Here is a 23,697-nt window from a genome sequence, read left to right as displayed (position 1 = left end):
CAGGTACAATTCAACCCCGTTACATACACCCCCCTTAAATTATGCTAAATAGGGGCAACTCCAAACAAACCTCCAATATAAAAGCAAACAACAACAAAACAAAATACCGACATACAAAAAAAAAAAAGAAAAAAAAAATATGGATCCAACAAAAACAAGGGAGAGGGAGAGACAAGAGGGTTGTGGGTATCGAGCAGTGATGCACGAAAAAGTCAATGTCAGAAATTCTTCCCAAGGAAGTGTGCAAGGACAGGGTGGCACCAAAACCTGTACTTATCACAGACTAACAGAGATGCCTTCTACATCTCATAAACATGGACATACCTTTGCTCTTACAGTGTAAGGAATCACATATACCCAATTCTAAAGTCAACTACACTAGCCAAAAGAAAAGAGCAGGAGAAGGAAAAAAAAAACAAAACACAACAGGTGATTGCCTGCTACAAAAGTCACATTAACTGGTCTACACACAAACTGACATGCGCACATTAGATGCAACGGGACCGAACATGGACCCCAACACAGGTTCAGTTTTCTGCACAAATCTCTGATCCAACATCTCACAAATAAGCCTATTTGGGCGTCTGCTGACCCTCCCACATCTCGTAAAAACTGAAGGGGCCGGTGTGGATAGCGGATGTGTGCAAACTACCTCTTCCAACTCAACCCCATCTGGAAAGAGAAAGTCACCCAAGACAACAGATGTATCAGTAGGTGTGTGTCCTGTAACATGCACCGAGACTGAGGATGAGGAAAGATGCGCACAAGGGATGTGGTCATGCTCAAAGCCATCAGGTGCACAGTCTGGCAGCTTCCCTGACTGGCCTGTCTCCATTGCATGCACAAGAGAGGTGTCACCAAAGTCACTCCCTTCCGAAACACTCCCACTCCCAGCTTCAGCCCGGACAGGCGACTGCAAGAGCCAATACATAGTGCGTGATTGAGCGTCCTCTTGATCAACAACAGAGCTTTGGCCACTGGCACCTGACACAAATGACTGCGACTCTCCAGGCACTGCCTGAGGCCCATCTTGCTCAGGAAATGTCAGGAAATCAACTGGGAGCAGCAAGTTTCTGTGCACAACCTTCACCTTTCCAGTAACATTATCGCAGACCCTGTAGACGTTAATGCCAGATCTCACAGACACCACCTCAAAAGGGGTCGAATCCCACCGGTCTGCAACCTTCCTCTTGCCTTTAACTCCCCGATTGGCAAGTAGCACCCTGTCACCCACAGTCAACGGCAGACCTTTCACTTTACGATTGTAAATTTTGGCATGGCGATCTTGCTGACCCCATGCATGCCGGCGAGCAACCTGTGCGGCTTCAGAGAGATCCCTCCTCAGGTGGTTTACAAACTCATGATGGCTGACAGTGCTGTCATTCTCTAGGACATGATGGAACATGATGTCAATGGGCAAGCGTGGGGTCCGTCCAAACATCAAGTAAAATGGTGCATAGCCTGTCGTCTCGTGAACTGTGCAGTTATAGCAGAAGGTCAACATCTGGAGCATTTGTGGCCACCTAGACTTGTACTGTGGGGGAAGAGCCCTTATCATGCCTCCAAGAGTTCTGTTGAACCTTTCTGCTATGCCGTTGCCCATTGGATGATAAGGAGTAGTGTGAGATTTGTGCACACCTGCCATCTCGAGAAGATCCTTGATGAGCCTACTTTCGAAGTTAGCTCCTTGATCAGAATGGATCCAGTTGGGGAATCCATAAATACAGAAAAATTTCTCCCATAAGCAGCGAGCAACTTGCTTTGCAGATTGGTTCTTACAGGGAAAGGCATGCGCCAGCTTTGAGAAATGGTCTGTAACAACGAGGACATCAGTAGTCTTCTCATCACTTGTCTCTGCTGTCCAAAAATCAAGGCAGACCAGTTCCATAGGAGCCGAGGTGCGGATAGGCCCAAGGGGAGCTCGGGCATCTGGTTCAGATGTCTTACCCAAAATGCATCTCTGGCAACACTTCACATGCATCACAACATCCCTGCCCATGCCTGTCCAAAAGACTCTCTCACTGGCCAGGGAGAGGGTTCTTGAACGGTCCTGGTGACCAGCTGCATCATGAACACCATGCAGGACCTGTTGTTTCAAAGACTCGGGTATGACAAACTGGAAAATCTTCCTGTTAACATGACAATCCCTCTTCACCCTGTAGAGAATTCCATTACGCACTTTCAATTTCTTCCAGTGCTTCAACAGCCTGAGTACACAGCTTGGCTCAGCTGCTCTCTCACACGTTTGGCCTCTTATGTCGCTGAACATAAAAGAGGGCCCTGGACACTGTTTCATCTTGTTGCTGCATGTTATGCAACTGGCTGAGGGGAATGACGATGGATGGGTCTTCATTTGGTAACTGCAGTGAGGAAGGACTCACGCCAGACAGACGGGAGACACCACCCGTGCAATGAGCGTCCAATACGGCAGACACCTCTTCTGCACCAGTTGCACCTCCAGACGACAGACAGCTGTCCTGTCCTGGGCTAAAATCCTCATTACTAGAGCCATCAGCAGTCTGAATAACTTGGCAGTTGGTAGTAAGTCGGAAGGCGTCTTGCACTGTGCCAGTGACAACCCCATTAATCTCATTCAACAGAGACAGATAGGGCTCCTTCACCAGACGATGGCTAATGCTGGACTGGACAAAGGGTTCACGGCTCAGAGCATCAGCAACAGTATTCCTAGACCCAGGGACATATATATATATATATATATATATATATATATATATATATATATATATATATATATATATATATATATATATAAAATACAGTTTAAAAAAATGATTAATTGCAAAAACTTTACATTGCATTTTGTAGGCGGTTGATAATATTTTCTCAGACTTGCAAGGATACAAACAATAAAAGGGAGTCAGCTTTGTTCAGTTTATTTTGTTCCACTTTTACAACTCTTTCAGAAAAGTCTGTTGTACAAGTAATAGTTGATTTATGCATTTGGCTGTACTTAATTTCTTTTAAAAACAAACAACCCATAGACCAGGGGTAGGCAACCTGTTCCAGAAAGAGCCATGAGGGTGCAGGTTTTCTTTGCAGCCACTGACTCCACCAGGTGATTTTACTGATTAATATCACTTTGAGCAGATGGAATCAGTTAATCAGTGAAATCACCTGGTGGAGTCAGTGGCTGAAAAGAAAACCTGCACCCTCATGGCTCTTTCTGGAACAGGTTGCCTACCCCTGCCATAGACAGTAGCAAAGAACAAAATGCGTATCATAATTTGGATCCATGAAAATGGGTATATTTACCTGTACAACACATTTAATTTAGTGAGGACCAATATACTAGTTGGCTGATATGAACTTTTTCATAGACATATCGGTATCGCCATTATTTTTGTTGAAATGTGAATTTTTAGCAAATGAACAATGCGCAACAACACTTTGGCTGATGGAAATTGTCATTTTGCAGTTTGTCCAACAGAGGGCCCTCCAACAGCATTGTTTACAATGCTGTCAAGCATGGCTGGGACCCCGTGACCCCTTGGTCACCTTAACTACAAGAGACAGAGGAAGAGCATCCAGCTACCATTTATTTTCAATCAGAGTGGGTGTTTTACAGTGTCAAGAGACAAGTGGTCACTATACCACCAGCTAGGTGGAGCCAAAATAAATGAGAAGCCTATTTTGTGTGACATAGCAACTGCCAATCTGAGTGAAGGCAGTGTGATGTACGTTGATTGGTTATTACGTCCACCAAGGATGGAATAAAATCATTGGCAGTTATTTATTTGTTTGTCTGTCTTTCTGTTAGCAGGATTACAACAAAAGTACTGCACAGATTTTTACAAAAGTTTCACCACAGATGCATATTAGAGCATAGAAGACTCCATTAAATTTTGGAGGTGATCCGGATTCTGGATCAAGATTTCACTTGATATAGGCTTTTAAGGATTATGTCAAAGCTACTTCACAGATTCTAATCAAATTTGCACCACACATAGATATTAGGGCATGGAAGATTTTGGAGGTATTCCAGTGTCACAGACCGAACGGTCCACCTAAAAATTGGTCCGTCTGCCTTCACTGCGCTTGTGTAATTTCTGACCACAGCAGCACTGAGATGGAGTCTCTTCACCCAGAGCAATCAAATGGGATTAATGGGATTATTAACCATCAGATAACAAGGTAAAACCTCTTAAATCATTCTAAAGTCAGTTTTAAGCAGAACGTTTGCAAAACTCCATGATGCTTTGAAATTACCGACGCACAGTGAACGCATCAGCTAGCAGCTCCTGTAGCCGCGGTACTCTGATCGCATCATCTCTTTTATGATGAAATAATGCTGAATTTATGTAAAAATGATTGTTGTACAAAAGCTTCAGATATCTGTCGCTGAGATAGATGATGACTGGAGACAGTTTGAAGCAGAAGCCATGTGTTAATCCGTGAACCAATGACGCATGCGCAGTGAAGGCAGGGCGCACTGATTTTTAGGGGGGACCGTTCAGTTGGCGTTACCGGATCCGGATTCTGGATAAGGATTTCAATTTATACTTTTGTTGGATTTTGAGGATTACATCAAAACTACTTAACTGATTTTCACCAAATTTTCACCACATATTGGTGTTAGGTCTTGGAAGACTCCATTAAATTTAGGAAGTGATTTCGATTCTGGATCAGGATTTCACTTTGTAGACTTTTAAGGATTATGTCAAAACTACTTCACAGATATGACATCACGATGTAAAACCAAGATCAGGAAGACACTGTTTTGTTTCATCTTGTGAATTAAATATCAGATTGCAACATGTTGAGCAGTCGGGCCATTCTAGATCAGTATGCGATTATTGCATTGTGTTGTGGAATCTGGATCCAAATTTCTGGGTCATGATGTGAATCACATATCTTTTATTTTTGAGTCCTTGTCAACCCTTGGTGGATGTCATAAATCTCAGATTGCTCTTGTATTTGTAATAAAGTTCATTTTGAATCTGGAAAACATCAAGCCTCACTCACACACTCATCTTCAACTGCTTTTCTGGGTTCGGGTCACGGGGGCAACAGCTCATCTTCAACTGCTTACTCCAATTAAGGGTCACGCGGGGGCTGGAGTCTATCCCAGCAGCCATAGGACGTGAGGCGGGGTACACCCTGGACAGAACCCCAGTCTGTCGCAGAGCCACATATAGACAATCAAACACATTCACACCTGCGTGCACATTTACGGACAATTTAAAGTTTCCAATCCACCAGTCCCATCTAACCTGCATGCCTTTGTGGGAGGAAGCACAGGGAGAACATGCAAACTCCACACAGAAAGGCCACAGGTGGGAATCGATCCCATGACCTTGCTGTGAGGCAACATTGCTAACCACTAAGATAATGTGCTGCCCACCAAGCAAGCCTCAATTACTGTATTTTCCAGAGTATGAGTCTCTGTTTTTTTCTTTTTTTTTATGAGTTTGAGATGTAGGTGATATCACAATAGTCATCTTTGAACCAGGAGCATGTGATGGCTTGAAATTAATAACAAAACATTTTTGACCTTTTCACAACGATAACATTTTGAGGTTTGATCTTGATACCTAGTTGAGCTGCAGTTGCAAATTGTCATGTTTAAGTTAAAAAAAAAAATTATCATTCGTTTGCACACCTAAATAACAAATCTCTGGCTGAGATACTGAGTGTGTTTATGTGTGATGGACTAACTGTCTCATCCAGCTGCAGTGCACGCAAAAGTTTTAGTACCTGTGAGCAAAAATTCATGAACCTCGACAAACATGTCAGAAGATGAAGCCCCGTCATGTCAACATGAAAAAGCAAAAATGGTGTCATTGATGCTGTACGTCTTGTTGGTCCTTAATTGCAGCAAATCTTTTGTGCATGACCACCTGGGGACCATTGTGTGCAAGTTGTCATCCAAATCTGACCATAAACTGTAGCAGGAGATCAAATCAAATCAATTTTATTTATATAGTGCCAAATCACAACAAACAGTTGCCCCAAGGCGCTTTATATTGTAAGGCAAGGCCATACAATAATTACGTAAAAACCCCAACGGTCAAAACGACCCCCTGTGAGCAAGCACTTGGCGACAGTGGGAAGGAAAAACTCCCTTTTAACAGGAAGAAACCTCCAGCAGAACCAGGCTCAGGGAGGGGCAGTCCTCTGCTGGGACTGGTTGGGGCTGAGGGAGAGAACCAGGAAAAAGACATGCTGTGGAGGGGAGCAGAGATCAATCACTAATGATTAAATGCAGAGCGGTGCATACAGAGCAAAAAGAGAAAGAAACACTCAGTGCAGAGATGCATTAAAGAAAATAAAAATTGTGGGCCTTCAGTGGGTTGAGCAATAAATAAATAAATAAATTCTTGAAAATGTTTGAAACAAACTATAAAATACAAAATAATAGTAATAGATTGCATAATTACTCAGTATTGAACATAACACAACTATGCAAGTTTTACTTAACAAAATGAAGCACTGCTAATCATTTTTTTCTTTATTTATGTGTAAAAATGTGTGTCCACTTTTCACCTTTAAAAAACTGGTGTTTCTTGAAGGTAGCAATTTTGAGGAGTGATCACTGCCAGTAGGACACCAAGAAATCTGAAATAAATTCACACCTTCATAGTTTATATTCGATTTTTGCTGGAAAATGATTTTTTTAAACTAATAATATTATTACTTTGAGTCGTAAATGAATTAAGAGCATATTTTTTATTTAATATAATTATTTAATCTGATTAAAATGATGTAATTTACTTTCCAAAACAACAACATGCACGTATTGCCCAAAGGTTTACACGAAGCTGTATCTAAATAATGAATAATTACATGCATATAACTGGTACTCACTGTGCACATGCGAGCTAAAAATAAATGATGCGCAGTAGAAAACAGTGAAGCAGTGACAGATTGTAGGAATGATTTTTAGCACACACAAGCACGATGAGCACCAGTTATGTGCACCCCTGATAATTATGAGCGTTTCTTGTTTTTGTTTACATGTGGTTGAAGTTGCCGACGGCTCGTGAACGCGCAGCATTCTGATTAGTTGACACTGGAAGGGGTGTGATTATTATCATTTTTAGGTCTCAAAAGGCCCCAAAATTTTCACCGCGCTGTCCTTGACATGACGGCGAATAAACGTTAAGGAGTTTGAGGTAAAGTCACGTTTAAATATCTCGTAAAAACGGTGTCTTTGTGTCTGATAAGCTAACTGCTAGCCAACCGTCTATTAAATTCAGTGTTTCATGGAGCAGTGCTGGTTAGCGCGTGAGCACGACATAACTAACCCGTGTCATTTTCAGACGGTGAAAATATCTTATGTTTGGAGGACCATGGATGCCACCACTGTTTCTTTGCGGTATGAAATCTTGGCAAAAGTTGGCGAAGGTTCCTACAGCCAAGTCTTCAAGGCCAGAGAAACGGGTGAGCAACAGCGACTCCTGGCGGTGAAGAAATTCACCATCCAAGGACATTCAGCAGAGATGGGGATCCCGCCCTGCATGATCCGCGAGGTGTCACTGTTGCGCAAAATGAGATGCTTCAACCACCCCAACGTCGTAAAGTAAGTGTGTGTTCTTTATCTTCAACAGAGATATGGTTTTTTTTTTTCTTTCTTTCTTTTTTATTTTAAACTTATTAACTTTGTGATTTAACGTTTTCACCTGTCTAGATTGCTGGATGCATCTGCTGTATCAGCAGGCAGGAGCATGGATCTCACAATGGTGTTTGAATTCATTGATCAGGATCTGTCAACCTACATCGCAAAGGCTCCTGCTTCTGGTCTGAGCCGTGACTCCATTAAGGTGTGAAATTACTCATATTTTTAAGATATGAGTTCATCCAGTAGCTTCACATTTCAAAATATGTCGAGCTCTCAAATGCGTGATTTTGTCCAAGATCCACAAGGGTAAAGTTTCTGGTTGCTGCACGAAAACTACCTGTATGAACCACTTAACTTCTTTCTAGACCAGTTATTTTGGGTGAACCACTCAAAATAAATAAATAAATAAAATAAAATAAATAAGTAAATAAAAATAAATAAATAAATAAAGGGCACCTGCAGTGCCTCGCTGTTACTGTAGTTTTTACAGGAAAATGTTGCAAACTGATTTTTCTGACTAAAATTGTGCATTGTGGGAAAACTGCTGTGCATTTATGGAAAGCTTAAATCCACCATGAATAAAGATAAAGTTACAGTGTGTAGGATTTTGCTGTGTTTATTTACAGAAGTGCAATGTAGCATTCGTAACCATCAGTTTATTAATGTACAATCACCTGCAACAACAAACTGATGACGTAAGTGAGAACAAGTCTTTCTTATCTACATGGGAGTGAGCCCTCTTAGTAGGCATGACAATTTTCAGGATTATTCCGGAATTTTAGATTTTTAGGACCATCTGGATGAAGTATTCCTGACTGTTTTTTTTTTTTTTTTTGAAGTGGCTTCCTGCCTGGCAAAATAAGTCTTAAAATGGTTCTAATTTGCCCTAAAACCCAGGAGCTCATAGAGGGAGCCCCAGACCGCTGGCAGACTTTCAGGATTTTTCAGGATGTCTTATTCTCAAGCTTGCTTATGGAGGCCATCTATGTTGAAACATTGGCCCAAAAATGACACAATTACATATCATTTTGTGTTTTTTTTTTTTTTTTTTTTTCCCCAGAAGACTGAAGAAAAAAAAAGGACCACTTATTGGTTACACCCTGGTTACTTCCTTCTGCAATCTGCAACTGTAACAATAAATGACACTAAATCCTATAATGTACATTTACATACCTTTGGGAATGGTACATTAGACCATTGGGAAATATTACCAACGATCTCCATAATCTTGACTAATTTACTCCAGCTCTATCAGGAAAAATGGTGAAAAGTTCAACAGAATATTGCGAGGAGCTTGTGAAAGTCTATCCTAACTATTCAAGTTAAGCAGTTAAAAGTCAATGCTATCTAATATTTAAACATTTACATAAACTTCTGACACACTGATCATCTGATAGAGCAAATGAACAAGTTTGGAGCATGTGTCAGTGCTTCGTGTTACTGTCAGACCACAGAACCGCCCTGGGAACTGGATGAAAGCCAGCTAGACAGCCAGATGACACTCCCTCATAATGCAAATTATACTCATCTTCTAAGTCCCAGGAATCCTCTGAAGAGACCTAGGACCAATGACATCCAGTCATTGCCTTGGTTCACTGATTAGCATCCGATTCTTACAAATGTATAGTAAGACAGGAAGCACCAAGACCCTAAAGTGTTAGATAGATCATTGTTCTCCTGCAAAGATACCAGCATCCCTAAATACCTCCATCCAGTGGTATCATGACTCCATGCGCTTTTCAGAACCATCTCCCGAATTCAGAGATGGAGGACCCAGAGACTTGAATTTCACTCCTGAGAGAAGTGAATCAATCAAAAGGTTCAACGTTCACCGCGTGTACAGTGAGGAAAATAAGTATTTGAACACCCTGCGATTTTGCAAGTTCTCCCACTTAGAAATCATGGAGGGGTCTGAAATTTTCATCTTAGGTGCATGTCCACTGTGAGAGACATAATCTAAAAAAAAAAAAAAAAAAATCCGGAAATCACAATGTATGATTTTGTAATAATTTATTTGTATGTTACTGATGCAAATAAGTATTTGAACCCCAACCAACCAGCAAGAATTCTGGCTCACACAGACCTGTTCATTTTTCTTTAAGAAGCCCTCTTATTCTGCACTCTTTACCTGTATTAATTGCACCTGTTTGAACTTGTTACCTGTATAAAAGACACCTGTTCACACACTCAATCAATCACACTCCAACCTGTCCACCATGGCCAAGAACAAAGAGCTGTCTAAGGACACCAGGGACAAAACTGTAGACCTGCACAAGGCTGAGATGGACTACAGGAGAACAGGCAAGCAGCTTGGTAGAAGACAACAACTGTTATGATTATTTATTAGAAAGTAGAAGAAAGACAAGATGACTGTCAATCTCCTTCGGTCTGGGATTCCATGCAAGATCTCACTTTGTGGGGTAAGGATGATTCTGAGAAAGCTCAGAACTACACAGAAGGACCTGGTCAATGACCTGAAGAGAGCTGGGACCACAGTCACAAAGATTACATTAGTAACACATGATGCTGTCATGGTTTAAAAACCTGCAGGGCAGAAAGGTCCCCCTGCTTAAGGCAGAACATGTCCAGGCCCGTTTGAAGTTCACCAGTGACCACCTGGATGATCCAGAGGAGGCATGGGAGAAGGTCATGTGGTCAGAGGAGACCAGAATAGAGCTTTTTGGAATCAACTCCTTACCATGTTTAGAGGATGAGAACAACCCCAAGAAAACCATCCCAACCGTGAAGCATGGGGGTGGAAACATCATACTCTGGGGTGCTCTTCTGCAAAGGGGACAGGACGACTGCACCGTATTGAAGGGAGGATGGATGGGGTCATGTATTGCTAGATTTTGGCAAACAACCTCCCTCCCTCAGTAAGAGCATTGAAGATGGGTCATGGCTGGGTCTTCCAGCATGACAATGACCCCAAACACACAGCCAGGGCAACTAAGGAGGGGCGCCGTAAGAAGCATTTCAAGGTCCTGGAGTGGCCTGGCCAGTCTCCAGACCTGAACTCAATAGAAAATCTTTGGAGGGAGCTGAAACGCCAAACTTGAAAGATTTGGAGAAGATCTGTATGGAGGAGTGGACCAAAATCCCTGCTGCAGTGTGTGAAAACCTGGTCAAGAACTACAGGAAACGTTTGACCTCTGTAATTGCAAACAAAGGCTACTGTATCAAATATTAAAATTGATTTTCACAGGTGTTGAAATACTTATTTGCAGCAGTAACATACAAATAAATTATTAAAAAATCATACATTGTGATTTCTGGATTTTTTTTTTTTTTTTACATTATGTCTTTCACAGTGGACATGAACCTAAGATAAAAATTTCAGACCCCTCCATGATTTCTAAGTGGGAGAACTTGCAAAATCGCAGGCTGTTCAAATACTTATTTTCCTCACTGTACATACACTTTTGATGGCCGAGTCCAGGAATATTTGAAAGCTTGGATCTTACTTTTGATCCAGGACGATCGCAAACCCACTGGATTCTCGCTCAGTTTCTTAAGTGTTGCTGCTATCAGGGTATCCATTGATTCCGCAAACATCACAGCGTTGTCAAACAAAGGCACCAAAGCTGCTTTTCTCTGCAAGTCTACCCACCACTTAGTCCATGTAAGCACTGAACAGTGTAGGAACCAGAACATATCTCTGAGGAACCCCAGTATATAGTAGTTGAAAAAAGTCTGTTCATTATCTAGAATAAAAACCCTAATGAAGATCAAACTGAGAACCTATTCGACTGAACACGAGTTGTGTGGTAATGTGAAATGCGTTACATATGGTAGAATTAAGTTGGAATGTTTTCAGCTAAGGCATACTGTTGTGGTTTACTTTGACATGAATATCATTGTAGTGCTGGACTTTTAGTGATTTCTATAGAAATCCAGTCTCTGAATTTGGATATGACTCTTTGGTGAAATATGTGCTGTTGTATGTTTTTTGTTTTGTCCAGCATGTGATGATGCAGTTGCTGCAGGGGTTGGACTTCCTGCACACAAACATGGTGCTCCATCGTGACCTAAAACCAGAAAACATTCTGGTCAGCAGCCATGGAGAGGTCAAGATTGCTGACTTTGGGATGGCACGAATTTACGCCTTTAATATCGCTCTCACTCCTGGCGTAAGTCGGACTGCACTTAACCTTCCAGACATTTGTTCTTCGGATTGTACATTTCAGTATAAGATGTGTAACAGTTTTGCATTCTTAGGGTGCAGGACTACTTTGTGTCCCTAGGGTGAATAAAAAGTCTGCGGGCTACAGAGCTTTCTCTTATCGTGCACCTGTTTGTGGAATGATCTCCCTGTGTCAATAATTCTGTGGAGACTTTCAAGTCCAGACTTAAGATGCATTTGCTCTCCCTTTGTATGGCTAGCATACTGGCATAGTATGGAACTATGCTTCCTATCCTTTTAAAGAAAATGAAATAAATGGACTGCATTTATATAGCGCTTTTCCATCTGCATCAGACGCTCAAAGCGCTTTACAATTATGCCTCACATTCACCCAGATGTCAGGGTGCTGCCATACAAGGCGCTCACTACACACTGGGAACAATAGAGGTTTAAAGGCCTTGCCCAAGGGCCCTTAGTAGTGATTTTCCAGTCAGGCGGGGATTTGAACCCATGATCTTCTGGACTCAAGCCCAACACCTTAATCACTAGACCATCACCTCTCCGTCACAACGCCGATAATTTCTCATAAACAGAAGAGTTACTGAAACAATGTTTTGTGTCGGCAATGTAAAATGTCCTTGCACCGTTTGTCCAGTAGATGGAGCTCTGACTCCATTCAACTGAGAGCTGCTTACACCCCTGCTTAAATGTGTTCATCACCGGCCCCCGTAGTTCTCCGTCACACTGCACTGATCAGCTGACAAAAGCATACAAGTAAGTTTATAAGGATGTTGTTTGTAATAACTTTGCGATTACATTCACCCCACATTTCTCCCGTTTCAGTTCAACTCAGTTTCACTAACTCAGTTTATATAGTAATGTGTCAAATGTGCTTCATTGCGTCGGTCATGCTTTTTATTAAGCCCACGTTATGTAGACCTTATTTCTAGCATGAAAATCTTTAGTTTACTGCTAAGAGGTTGAAACATTCAGATTCACTGGTCGTCCGGAAGGGTTCTGGGAATTACTGCCATTCGCTATTAAACCTCTGGGGCCTACACCGTCATATACGATGGCTGGAACCCAGCTTTACTAAATTGTAAATAACTTTTTAATGATATGAGATAGAAACTTACTTTTTTTTTAGCTGAAAAGTTAACTCCGCGGAGTTTCGATCCACTGTCAGCCATCTTGGTACTCCTCATAGAAGATGTGTGATGACGTGCGCAATGTGAGTGTCCAATCGGAATTGGTTCTCCGTCACATGGTTTTCCAAAATCCAATCGTAGTTCAGATTTACCTCACGTGATATGGCAAAGATCGTTTTCAGGAGTAATATCTTACTAGTTGGCCTGTTTGAATAGCCCCTAACTGCTCCAATTACATTTTTGCATTTTTTGAACCTGAAAATTCTTCTCTGTTATAAAGTTAATCAATATGAGGACAAAGCTTCAGCTTTTAGCTCATACCTTTTTTGTTAAGGGTCCAAAAAAGAACATTTTATTCATTTAAAAAATATATATATCGGCTATCGGCATTTTTTTTCATCCAAATATCGTTATCAGCATCGGACTCAAAAAATCCATATCGGTCGGGCTCTAATTTTCACACCATACAGACTTGCAGGCGTATATCACACAAGAAATGCACAGGCAGACAGTTTTGACTTATGGTTAAAATTTTAAACAAACTAATTCCAGACAAGTTATTGTTTTGCAAATTGAAAATATCAGCTATACATTTTAGTTTTAAAGTAATGCACTAATTTTGAAGGTTTAGCATTTACAGACACACATGCCACAATGTATTATGGGAAAATGAGTTTCCTGACATCAGTGCCGTTAGAACGCCGTATGTATGAAGCTCATTTTCCCAGTGAAGAAATTTACCAATCCTTCTAATTTCTTTAACCTCATTACTAGACTTAAATTGCCCTTGTCCAAACTTTTTAATTTTTTTTTCCTTTGGAATGTGTTGCAAGCCTGAAATGCAGGAAAGGATGTATATTAACAAATGAAATGGGATTTACCCCACAAAACATTAAATATTTTGGGTTCATACTGTGTGCGATGAAATTCAAATCAAAGTAAATGGAAAAATTGCAGGGGGCTTTTTTTTATTTATATTTTACATACTGTCCCAACTTTTTCTGTTTTGGGGTTGTAATTATAATAATGATGATTTTATATAGTTATATTTTGTATACTGTCCAGTACATGACAACAAAAACTGTTCTTGATGATCACATGATAATAAATGTTTAGTTCAGCGGTGGTGCTGTTCTATTTTCTGTGCGTCTCCTGCTTCAGGTGGTGACGCTGTGGTACCGAGCTCCTGAGGTGCTCCTCAACTCTGTTTACATGTCCGCTGTGGATGTGTGGAGCGCCGGCTGCATCTTCGCCGAACTCTTCCTCTTGAGGTAAAGGTGGGCGAGTCACCGTCTGCACCGAGACCTGTGCGGTGAGGAGTAAATGTTGTGTACCACCCTGCCGTGTGTCAAACGTCCTGTGCCTTATGTCCCACAGACCGCTCTTTAAGGGACAAACGGAGGCGCAGCAGCTGCAGAAAATCTTTGAGTGAGTTCTTCTTACTTTGTGTTTGACCCAAATTCGCTTTTACGTATGTTGAGTTGTTTCCTCAAATATCGGGGCATTTTCTAACTGAAATATAATTAACAATCACAAGATGCACAATTACAATAAAGTACATGTAACACAATTTAATCATAATCATCTCCCAAAATATTTGTTTTCCTGCAAATAAATAAATAAACCTTTGAAGTTGACTAAAATTGCATACGCATGATGCACCAGTGGTTGCCAGTTTAAAACAACAACAAAATATATCCCTGAAACTTAACAACTGCAGTATTTTGCCCAGAAAACGCTTTTTTAAGGTGTGGTGGTCCTCCAATCGTGAGGCAGCCACAAACAGAAGCAGTGAGCGAAAACTTCACTCACACTGAAAACTAAAGTACAGAAATCTTTTACTGTAGGAAAAATGAACTGTCACCAGTGCATTACATTTTTGCACAAATTTTGAGATAGAGTGCTAAATGAAAGCATTTGAGGACAATTCTGTGACACATGTCACAGAGGTCTCAAATGAGTTGTGCCAGGCCTAAATGATGTAGAGAGCAAGAAAACGTCTGTGAAAGCACTCAAAGAATTGTGGGACTTTTGGAGATTTTTAATATTAAACCTCAAGTGCATGAAAATGGGAAGGTGGATCCTTGGTTCAAATCCCACCCTGACCGGAAAAATCACTAAGGGTCCTTGGGCAAGGTCCTTAATCCCCTAGTTGCTCCCGGTGTGTAGTGAGTGTCTTGTGTGGCAGCACCCTCACATTGGGGTGAATGTGAGGTATTATTGTAAAGCGCTTTGAGAGTCTGATGCAGATGGAAAGGTGCTGTATAAATGCAGTCCATGAATGAAAATGGAAAACAGATGAATATTATTTTCCTGCAGTAAGACCCCTTTAATAATTATCGTAATTGATCCAGATTATTTTCATTTTCATATTTGAGCCTTCAAATGTTAAAACAAATGGGAAAAATAAATAAATCATGAAACAGATTTTTTTTTTCACAGTTTTGCTTAAATGTATGTCTGTGCTCAGTTGCTACATTAAGCTGTAGCACAAGCGTCATGTTTGCATTAGGACGTAGTGGAAGCAGCACGTTTGCGGTATGGCTACATTGCATGTTGATTTTCATTTAGGTGTCTACGTCAGCATATTAATCTGTGCAGACCGGCGGCATGAGATCAGATGTGTCCTGGAAGTGTGCGTTGTACTGTGTGTACCGTTTCCCTCTAGAGAATAGACCCGGAGTCGCGACATCATACCAGCAACATTAAATAATTAACACAATTTACTGGACTTTCTATGACTATGAAAGAACTCACAGTCTAGAAAAATATAGAGAATTTTTGTTTAAATTTATTTATAAAAAAAAAAAAAATAATTAAAATATCTTTTTTCAGTGTTTGAAAAAAGTCACATAACTTTTGTCCTATTACAAGAAGTCACTTTCTCCTCTGTCTGACCGCTCCTGAAACCACACGAAGGTCTGTGACCAAAAAGATCTGGGTTACAAAAATGATCTATAAGGCCAAAGTTGATGGTGAGTCTACATGTGCTTTTTAAGTTTATGGACTACAACATTCTATAAGAGCTGCATTCAGGCAGGTGATTTGGTATGTGTGGCTGTAAGTCAGCTACTTAAATCGTGTTAAGGCTAAAGCCCCGTTTACACATAGACGGTAAGAGCTCCCGGAAGCATCCTGGAAGAGTTTTTGGCCGTCTTAAGGATCAAACGCCGTTGTCAACGCCGGCACTAGGGGGCGTGGCTTAGTTCCAGCTTTACCGGGAATTGTCGAAAAAATTATTCAACATGTTGAATAATTCCGGGAGCGCACCCGGAGAATTCACGTGACGACGGAGACAACGCGAGCAATGGCGTTTGATACTTTGTAATCGCCGTGTCATCCTGCCCCTTCCTGTAGTGCCGCGGTTTATACTGCCGTAATTGCCGGCCGGCGTTGTATCCCTAACCAACGGCGTGTAAAATGGCAATAGAGCCCACATCGGTGTCCTCAAAGGCGTTTTAACCGGCGACAGAGGCAGACAAAACGGCGGCGCTAGCAGACAGTACGTCGTTCTTAACGCCACCTCCCGGTTAATGGCGTTCCAAACGGCCAATAGGCGGCGGTCAATATAAAAACGCTAGCACGCTGCATGCAGGCCTCTCACTCGTGGCCAGCTCCAGATATTTTTGCAGAGAAGCTCCAGTATGCCTCCTAAAAGAAAATTGGCAGCGGCAAGGACTTACCAAGAGGTCTGGTTCAGAAGCAGAGGAGAGCCCTGTAGTGGAGACAAGCAACACGTTGAGGAGGAGAAAAGGAAAGGAGAATAAAAGGCTGAGAGATGAGCTCCCTCCCCCTGCAGTGACAGCTGTTTCAGCCTATTATACTCTGGGGGCGGTACCTATATGCAAAAGTTCCTGGAGTAACGCAGGATTTGCCTGGATAAAACCAGTGGTACACAGGGCATTATCGGCGGCAGCAGAACACCGCTGTTCTCACGCGCGTCTTAACCTGCGATTGTAAAGGATAGAACTGGGTATTAACCCCCGTTGCCTGACGTGTTCCGGATGCTACAGCGTCAAAACGCCGCTTTATTCGGCGGATTTAGCAGCGTTTTATCCGCGCATTTGCGGCTAGTACGGCGCTCAAAACGCCAGCGAAATGCTCCGCCCCTTTCCACCGCGAAAACAGCCGGAACTACCGTGAACTTCGGTCTATGTACTGCCCGCCGACAAAACCGTCTATGTGTAACCTGGGCTTAACTCAGCAACTTTTCACTGAATCAATACAAATGGAGCAAACTGTTCATAATGAAGGATTTACCTGCTTTCCAGCTTTTTCACTTAAACAAAAACGATGTGACACCGCTCTGCGGAAAGGGAAGGAAAATGAAGCAATGCTTCATAGGAGTCTGAATCTGCTTTGTAAATGAAGTGAAATGAAGCAGTGCTTTGTAGATAATATAATCCTATGGTTTTAGCCCATAGGATTATATTATAGAAATATAATATAAGAAGTTATATCTATAATATACCTCTATGGTTCGGCCACAGAGTTATGAGCTCGGCTCTGTAAGTGAAGTGAAATGAAGCAGTGCTTCATAAGAGTCAGATTCTGCTAATTCACGCTTCAGATCCCGAGCTGCAAGTTGAGATGTGCAAATCGCTTAATGGTAGCCTAGTTTGTTTCTTCATACACTTTAATTCTTCCAGAGAGGTTTTCCTCATCACTGTTGCCAGTGTCCTTGCTTGGTGGGGGGGGGGTGTAAGATTAAATTTCAGCCTCGTGAAGTGTCTTGGGGCAACTATCTTGTGATTTGGTGCTATATAAATAAATTGAGTTGAATTATTTTAATTCCAATTGTAATGGTGGTACTTGGAAAGCCAAACATTTTTTAAGGTGGCACGTACTATAAAAAGATTGAGAACTACTGTTCTAGCTAATTAAAAATTCACCACTCACACAACAGAATCATATCTTAGACAATATTTTCATGGCAGTTATATCTTTGTATAAAATGACTATAAAGTCATTTTCTTATGGAAGTGTGTTATTTCCATAAGAAAAATGGTTAACAGGTTTTTTTTTGGATGATGTGTGTACTGTAGCATGATGGGGAACCTTCATCTATCATGATTTGCAACAGACTAGGTACGACTGTGCTGATGTGAGCGCTATAGTTGTGGCAAAATGGTAGAGTTCCATGTTAAAGGTTATTTGGTGGACTGTGTTTTATGTATGTCAGGGTGATTGGTCTTCCAAGTGAGGAGGACTGGCCCAAGGAGAGTCCAATATCCTACTCAGCCAGCTGGGGACCAAAAACTCCTGACACCCAGCTGATGCCCAACCTGAGTCCAGAGGAGAATGGCCTTCTCTCTGTGAGCACATTTGTGTTTCTTCTGTAATGAAATAATATCACGTGACCTGTTTTTTACACTGTATTCTTTTGTTAGTTTTTAATTCCGCCATCTTACAATCAATTACCTGTTTAATTTTCAAGAAAACACATACAGTGCAGTGTAATTTTTTAAGGAAAAAACAGCTACAACCCCTGGCAAAAATTATAGAATCACCGGCCTCGGAGGATGTTCATTCAGTTGTTTAATTTTGTAGAAAAGAAGCAGATCACAGACATGACACAAAACTAAAGTCATTTCAAATGGCAACTTTCTGGCTTTAAGAAACACTATAAGAAATCAGGAAAAAAAAATGTGGCAGTCAGTACCGGTTACTTTTTTAGACCAAGCAGAGAGAAAAAAAACGGACTCACTCAATTCTGAGGAAAAATTATGGAATCATGAAAAACAAAAGAATGCTCCAACACATCACTAGTATTTTGTTGCACCACCTCTGGCTTTTATAACAGCTTGCAGTCTCTGAGGCATGGACTTAATGAGTGACAAACAGTACTCTTCATCAATCTGGCTCCAACTTTCTCTGATTGCTGTTGCCAGATCAGCTTTGCAGGTTGGAGCCTTGTCATGGACCATTTTCTTCAACTTCCACCAAAGATTTTCAATTGGATTAAGATCTGGACTATTTGCAGGCCATGACATTGACCCTATGTGTCTTTTTGCAAGGAATGTTTTCACAGTTTTTGCTCTATGGCAAGATGCATTGTCATCTTGAAAAATGATTTCATCATCCCCAAACATCCTTTCAATTGATGGGATAAGAAAAGTGTCCAAAATATCAACATAAACTTGTGCATTTTTTTGATGATGTAATGACAGCCATCTCCCCAGTGCCTTTACCTGACATGCAGCCCCATATCATCAATGACTGTGGAAATGTACATGTTCTCTTCAGGCAGTCATCTTTATAAATCTCATTGGAACGGCACCAAACAAAAGTTCCAGCATCATAACCTTACCCAATGCAGATTCGAAATTCATCACTGAATATGACTTTCATCCAGTCATCCACAGTCCACGATTGCTTTTCCTTAGCCCATTGTAACCTTGTTTTTTTTCTGTTTAGGTGTTAATGATGGCTTTCATTTAGCTTTTCTGTATGTAAATCCCTTTTCCTTTAGGCAGTTTCTTACAGTTCGGTCACAGACATTGACTTCAGTTTCCTCTCATTCGTTCCTCATTTGTTTTGTTGTGCATTTTCGATTTTTGAGACATATTGCTTTAAGTTTTCTGTCTTGACGCTTTGATGTCTTCCTTGGTCTACCAGTATGTTTGCCTTTAACAACCTTCCCATGTTGTTTGTATTTGGTCCAGAGTTTAGACACAGCTGACTGTGAACAACCAACATCTTTTGCAACATTGCGTGATGATTTACCCTCTTTTAAGAGTTTGATAATCCCCTCCTTTGTTTCAATTGACATCTCTCGTGTTGGAGCCATGATTCTTGTCAGTCCACTTGGTGCAACAGCTCTCCAAGGTGTGATCACTCCTTTTTCGATGCAGACTAACGAGTAGATCTGATTTGATTCAGGTGTTAGTTTTGGGGATGAAAATTTACAGGGTGATTCCATAATTTATTCCTCAGAATTGAGTGAGTCCATATTTTTTTCCTCTGCTTGGTCTAAAAAAGTAACCGTTACTGACTGCCACAATCTTTTTTTCTTGATTTCTTATAGTGTTTCTTAAAGCCAGAAAGTTACCATTTGAAATGACTTTAGTTTTGTGTCATGTCTGTGATCTGCTTTTTTTCTACAAAATTAAACAACTGAATGAACATCCTCCAAGGCCGGTGATTCCATAATTCATGCCAGGGGTTGTATAACCACAGTGATACCGTAGTACACAATCATCCAAAGTCTCAGTCCAGCAGCGTACATGGAGCCTTTGTTGGCTGTGAAGGTTTACTGACCTTGACTTGGTGGAAGATGCTGTAATCTTTATGGCACCCTGATTGCAGCACTTGAGAAGCTCAGTAAAGAGTGTTTGGGTTCGTGATTGGCCTTAATCAAGACTAAGCGATTCAAGGTTTCAGTGACATCCTGGACTCCGCCATCAGAACTTTATCTGAATGCAGTTGAGCGTATCGCTGCAGTCATAAGTCAGTCTTTGGGTCATCAACCTCTGAGATCGGGATACGAGTGGGAAGAGTTTATGGAGTCATGAAGTCACTTGACAAAGGTGTTTTGCGATGCCAATATCTTTGCAGGAGATCAAGGATCCAAGTCTTTAGGGTCCTGGTGCTTTCTGGCATAGTGTACGGTTGTATGCTAATCAGTGACCTTAAGATGTCTTTGGTATCAGCTCTCTGAACGATCCTTGGATACCCCTGGAATGCTGTTGTGTCAAATGAACAATACTTAGGGAGGCACTGACACAGCGTAATACTTGCATTGTGATGGAACTTCAATATTTTGGATGTGTGTTGCGTTTCTCTCTGCATGATCCATCACTTCTGTGCCTCAGTGTTTTGGACCCTGCCAAGATCATGTCCATGTTTCACCTGGCTGAGGCAGACAAGTGTTATGTTGGAGAGGTCGGGATGGACTGGTTGTTTACCTGCATGTTTGCAATCCAGGACCTATTATTGTGTTTATAAGGTGAGCTTGACGCTCCCAGAACTGACCTGACCCCCTGAAGTACTTTTCAAAGCAAAGGGAGATTTTTTTTTTTTTTTTTGGTCATTAATTGCTACTGCCATTTTTGTTGTCCCGTTACAATGATGGAGGGATGTAGAAGTGTTGTCCATCTATCCAAAATGCTTTACTCCCTATAACTTTTAATAGATTTGAGACAACTTTACCAAATTTGCAGCAGCGATGCTTCGCTTGAAGATCTCTGTCACGTTCATTGATGGGTGACCTTGACCTAATTTTGAAGGTCATGGGGCCAAAAATATCTGCAACACTGTAATCCTAATAATTTTTGAAAGAAATAAGGCAGGATTACCAAATTGGGAAGCAGGAATACATCCCTTGAAGGTCTTGCTCAGGTTTGATGATGAATGGCCTTCACCTAATTTTTCCACAGACCATTTTTTCCTCTAAATGTTGTCTCCACAATAAAAAAAAAAAAAAAACCTTGGTCCTTATCTCCACAATATTTATTACAATGCAGTTTAAAGTTACATTGTTTTCATTACAACCTGGCTGCATGAAACATTCACCTATTCACAAATAGGTGGAATACTACACGTTTCTGCAGCAGGGAACACAAGGCCTTTAAGAATTGCACATGTATGTTGTAACAAAATACTGTCAATGCCATAAACAACATAACATCACTTTCAGCACAGACTGTAAATTGTACTTTTCTCTGGCTCATTTTTAAGATGTGGCCTGTTTCTTCCCGCAGCAATGTCTGGCGTTCAGACCGAGCAGTCGTATCACGGCGGTCAAAGCTCTGGCTCATCCTTTCTTCAAGCACTGAAGATATCAATCAAATGGGAAGTAGAGATCAGAACATCATCCTTTTCTCTGCCATCCCTTGGATTAAATAGCCTTGTGCCTTGAAAGCCTTTGTACACTCTGTTGGTTTGAGGAAACACAGTTACCCCTCTTGAGTAAATTAACGAAGATCCCAAGTGCACAAAATGTGTATCTAGGTGAGATGGGAACTTACTAACTCATACATTTTGACTAGTTTCTTCAATGTAGTTGTTAAATGGAACAATTCACATCATAAAAAAAAAAAAACAAAAAAAACGCTCATTGTTCTGTGATGTTCTTCCCATTTGCTCTCCAGTCGAATTCCGTTTTCCGCTGAATGTGTGGAACTGCAGATTTTTGTTGAAGTCGGGAATGCTGTTCAGCTGTACAATACTGAAATCACTGTTGTGTGCACTTTGTGGTGATGAGAGTGTTTGTTCAGCACCTGTACATGTCTTTTGGTGGTGGTGGTGGTGGGGGCACTTTTTTTTTTTTTTTTAACATTTTATTTTTGTGAAGATATTTATGGTGTCGTCATGTGACACCTGTTTTTATGTTTGTATGGACAAATTGTACAGGAAGATTATATTATATATTTTTTTGTAGTCATGCATGTCCTGTTCAAGCCAGAAGTTTTTCTATAAATGTCTGACCCCCTCCCCCAATTTACGAGTTTCATTTTGATTAAATTTATTCATTATTGGGTCTGCTTAATCTTGCAGCTTCACATTATGAACAGATGGGGGCAGTGCCGAAACACTGACGAGTGGATTTGCTTATAATAGTTGAAAGCAGTGTTTCTCAAACTTTTTTGGACCAAGGACCACTTAACATTAATTTAAAACACACACACACATGTACACACATCCCTCACGCAAACACACACCTTGCACACAGAACACACATCTGTATTACATACTTGTATTTTGTTTTTGCATTATTACTGTACTACAGTCACTTTGCAAAGATATTTGTTTTTACTGTACAATATGTATATAGCTCTCCATCTCCGTATGTCTCCCAGAATGTTTTTTTAAGCGCTGTGTACTTACTCATTTTATTGAATTAATTTTTTGCACAATGTATGTTCATTTTTGCACAGTTTGGGCAAGTCACACTGTCACTGCCTTTGTGCTGTACAATTGCATGTGACAAATAAATCTAAATCTAGTCAATTGCACACACACATACACAAAACTACCCCCCCCCCCCAATATATATATATATATATATATATATATATATTTAAACTCTCATCGACCACCTAACTCCCCAAAAAGCCAGAAAAAAACCCAAAAAAACAATATTTGCTATTTATAAGACTTTGGAGTCATTTTTAATCAGTATGAGAAACAATTTAGAATATATTGATATAAAATGTTAATCAGTGTACTCACAGACCACTAGGGGCTGCTCATGAGCCACCAATGATCGGCCCACCACTCTGAGACAGGCAGGTTTAAAGGAACAGTTCAGGCATTTTTCTAAAATGCAGCTCAGTTGATGAAGCAAGTTGAATGTTAAGCAGAAGGTTGGTGGTTCAATCCCGGACTAACTGTTAGTGTGCCATGAGAGGATCTCCTTCTGATCAGCCGGTGGGATACTGTGTCTTGTTCGGTTGTTCCGTGTGATTGTTGTGTTGACCCCTGCTGTGGATGACTGTGGGTTTGGCCTCATCACTTCCTTTGAGACCTAACACTCTGCTGCCAGGAATACCAAACTGAGGGCAGGGGGGTCAGTATGGTTATATTTTTAACGGGGACACAAGTGCTCGCCTTCCATGTTCGGAACATTACACATCTCTTCTGCTTTTAGCTCTCCTGAGGGGAAAACTCAGATATCCAATCATAATAAGATAAGATCAACTATTGATCCCACAGCGGGGAAAATCACTGTTGCAGCAGCAAGACTCGTTAAGTAGTAAAGAAAAGGAAAATATTTACTTTAAAGAAAGGTGACTAAAGTATATTGCAACATTTGCTGGTGGATGCATAAATATTAATGTGACTAGATTATGTGAAAAATAGAATGAGTATATATACAGTATGTATAGATATGGTAAAATTATTGC

The 23,697-nt window shown here is 40.9% G+C and overlaps 1 protein-coding gene across 1 annotated transcript; it reads left to right on the top strand.

Annotated features, from left to right (window-relative positions):
* The first annotated feature begins 7,305 nt into the window (after positions 1-7,305).
* On the top strand, positions 7,306-21,910 carry cdk21 (cyclin-dependent kinase 21). Its single transcript, XM_034190233.1, has 7 exons — positions 7,306-7,540; positions 7,649-7,781; positions 11,542-11,709; positions 14,012-14,121; positions 14,228-14,278; positions 18,033-18,165; positions 21,553-21,910. The coding sequence occupies exons 1-7, from the start codon at positions 7,311-7,313 to the stop codon at positions 21,625-21,627; spliced, it is 900 nt and encodes a 299-aa protein (XP_034046124.1). The 5' UTR covers positions 7,306-7,310; the 3' UTR covers positions 21,628-21,910.
* The last annotated feature ends 1,787 nt before the right edge of the window (positions 21,911-23,697 follow it).

Source organism: Thalassophryne amazonica, chromosome 16, assembly GCF_902500255.1.
Source record: "Thalassophryne amazonica chromosome 16, fThaAma1.1, whole genome shotgun sequence".
NCBI classification, from domain to species: Eukaryota; Metazoa; Chordata; class Actinopteri; order Batrachoidiformes; family Batrachoididae; genus Thalassophryne; species Thalassophryne amazonica.
The sequence above is the reverse complement of the archived record's forward strand: the minus strand, read 5'-3'. Positions and strand labels throughout refer to the sequence as shown.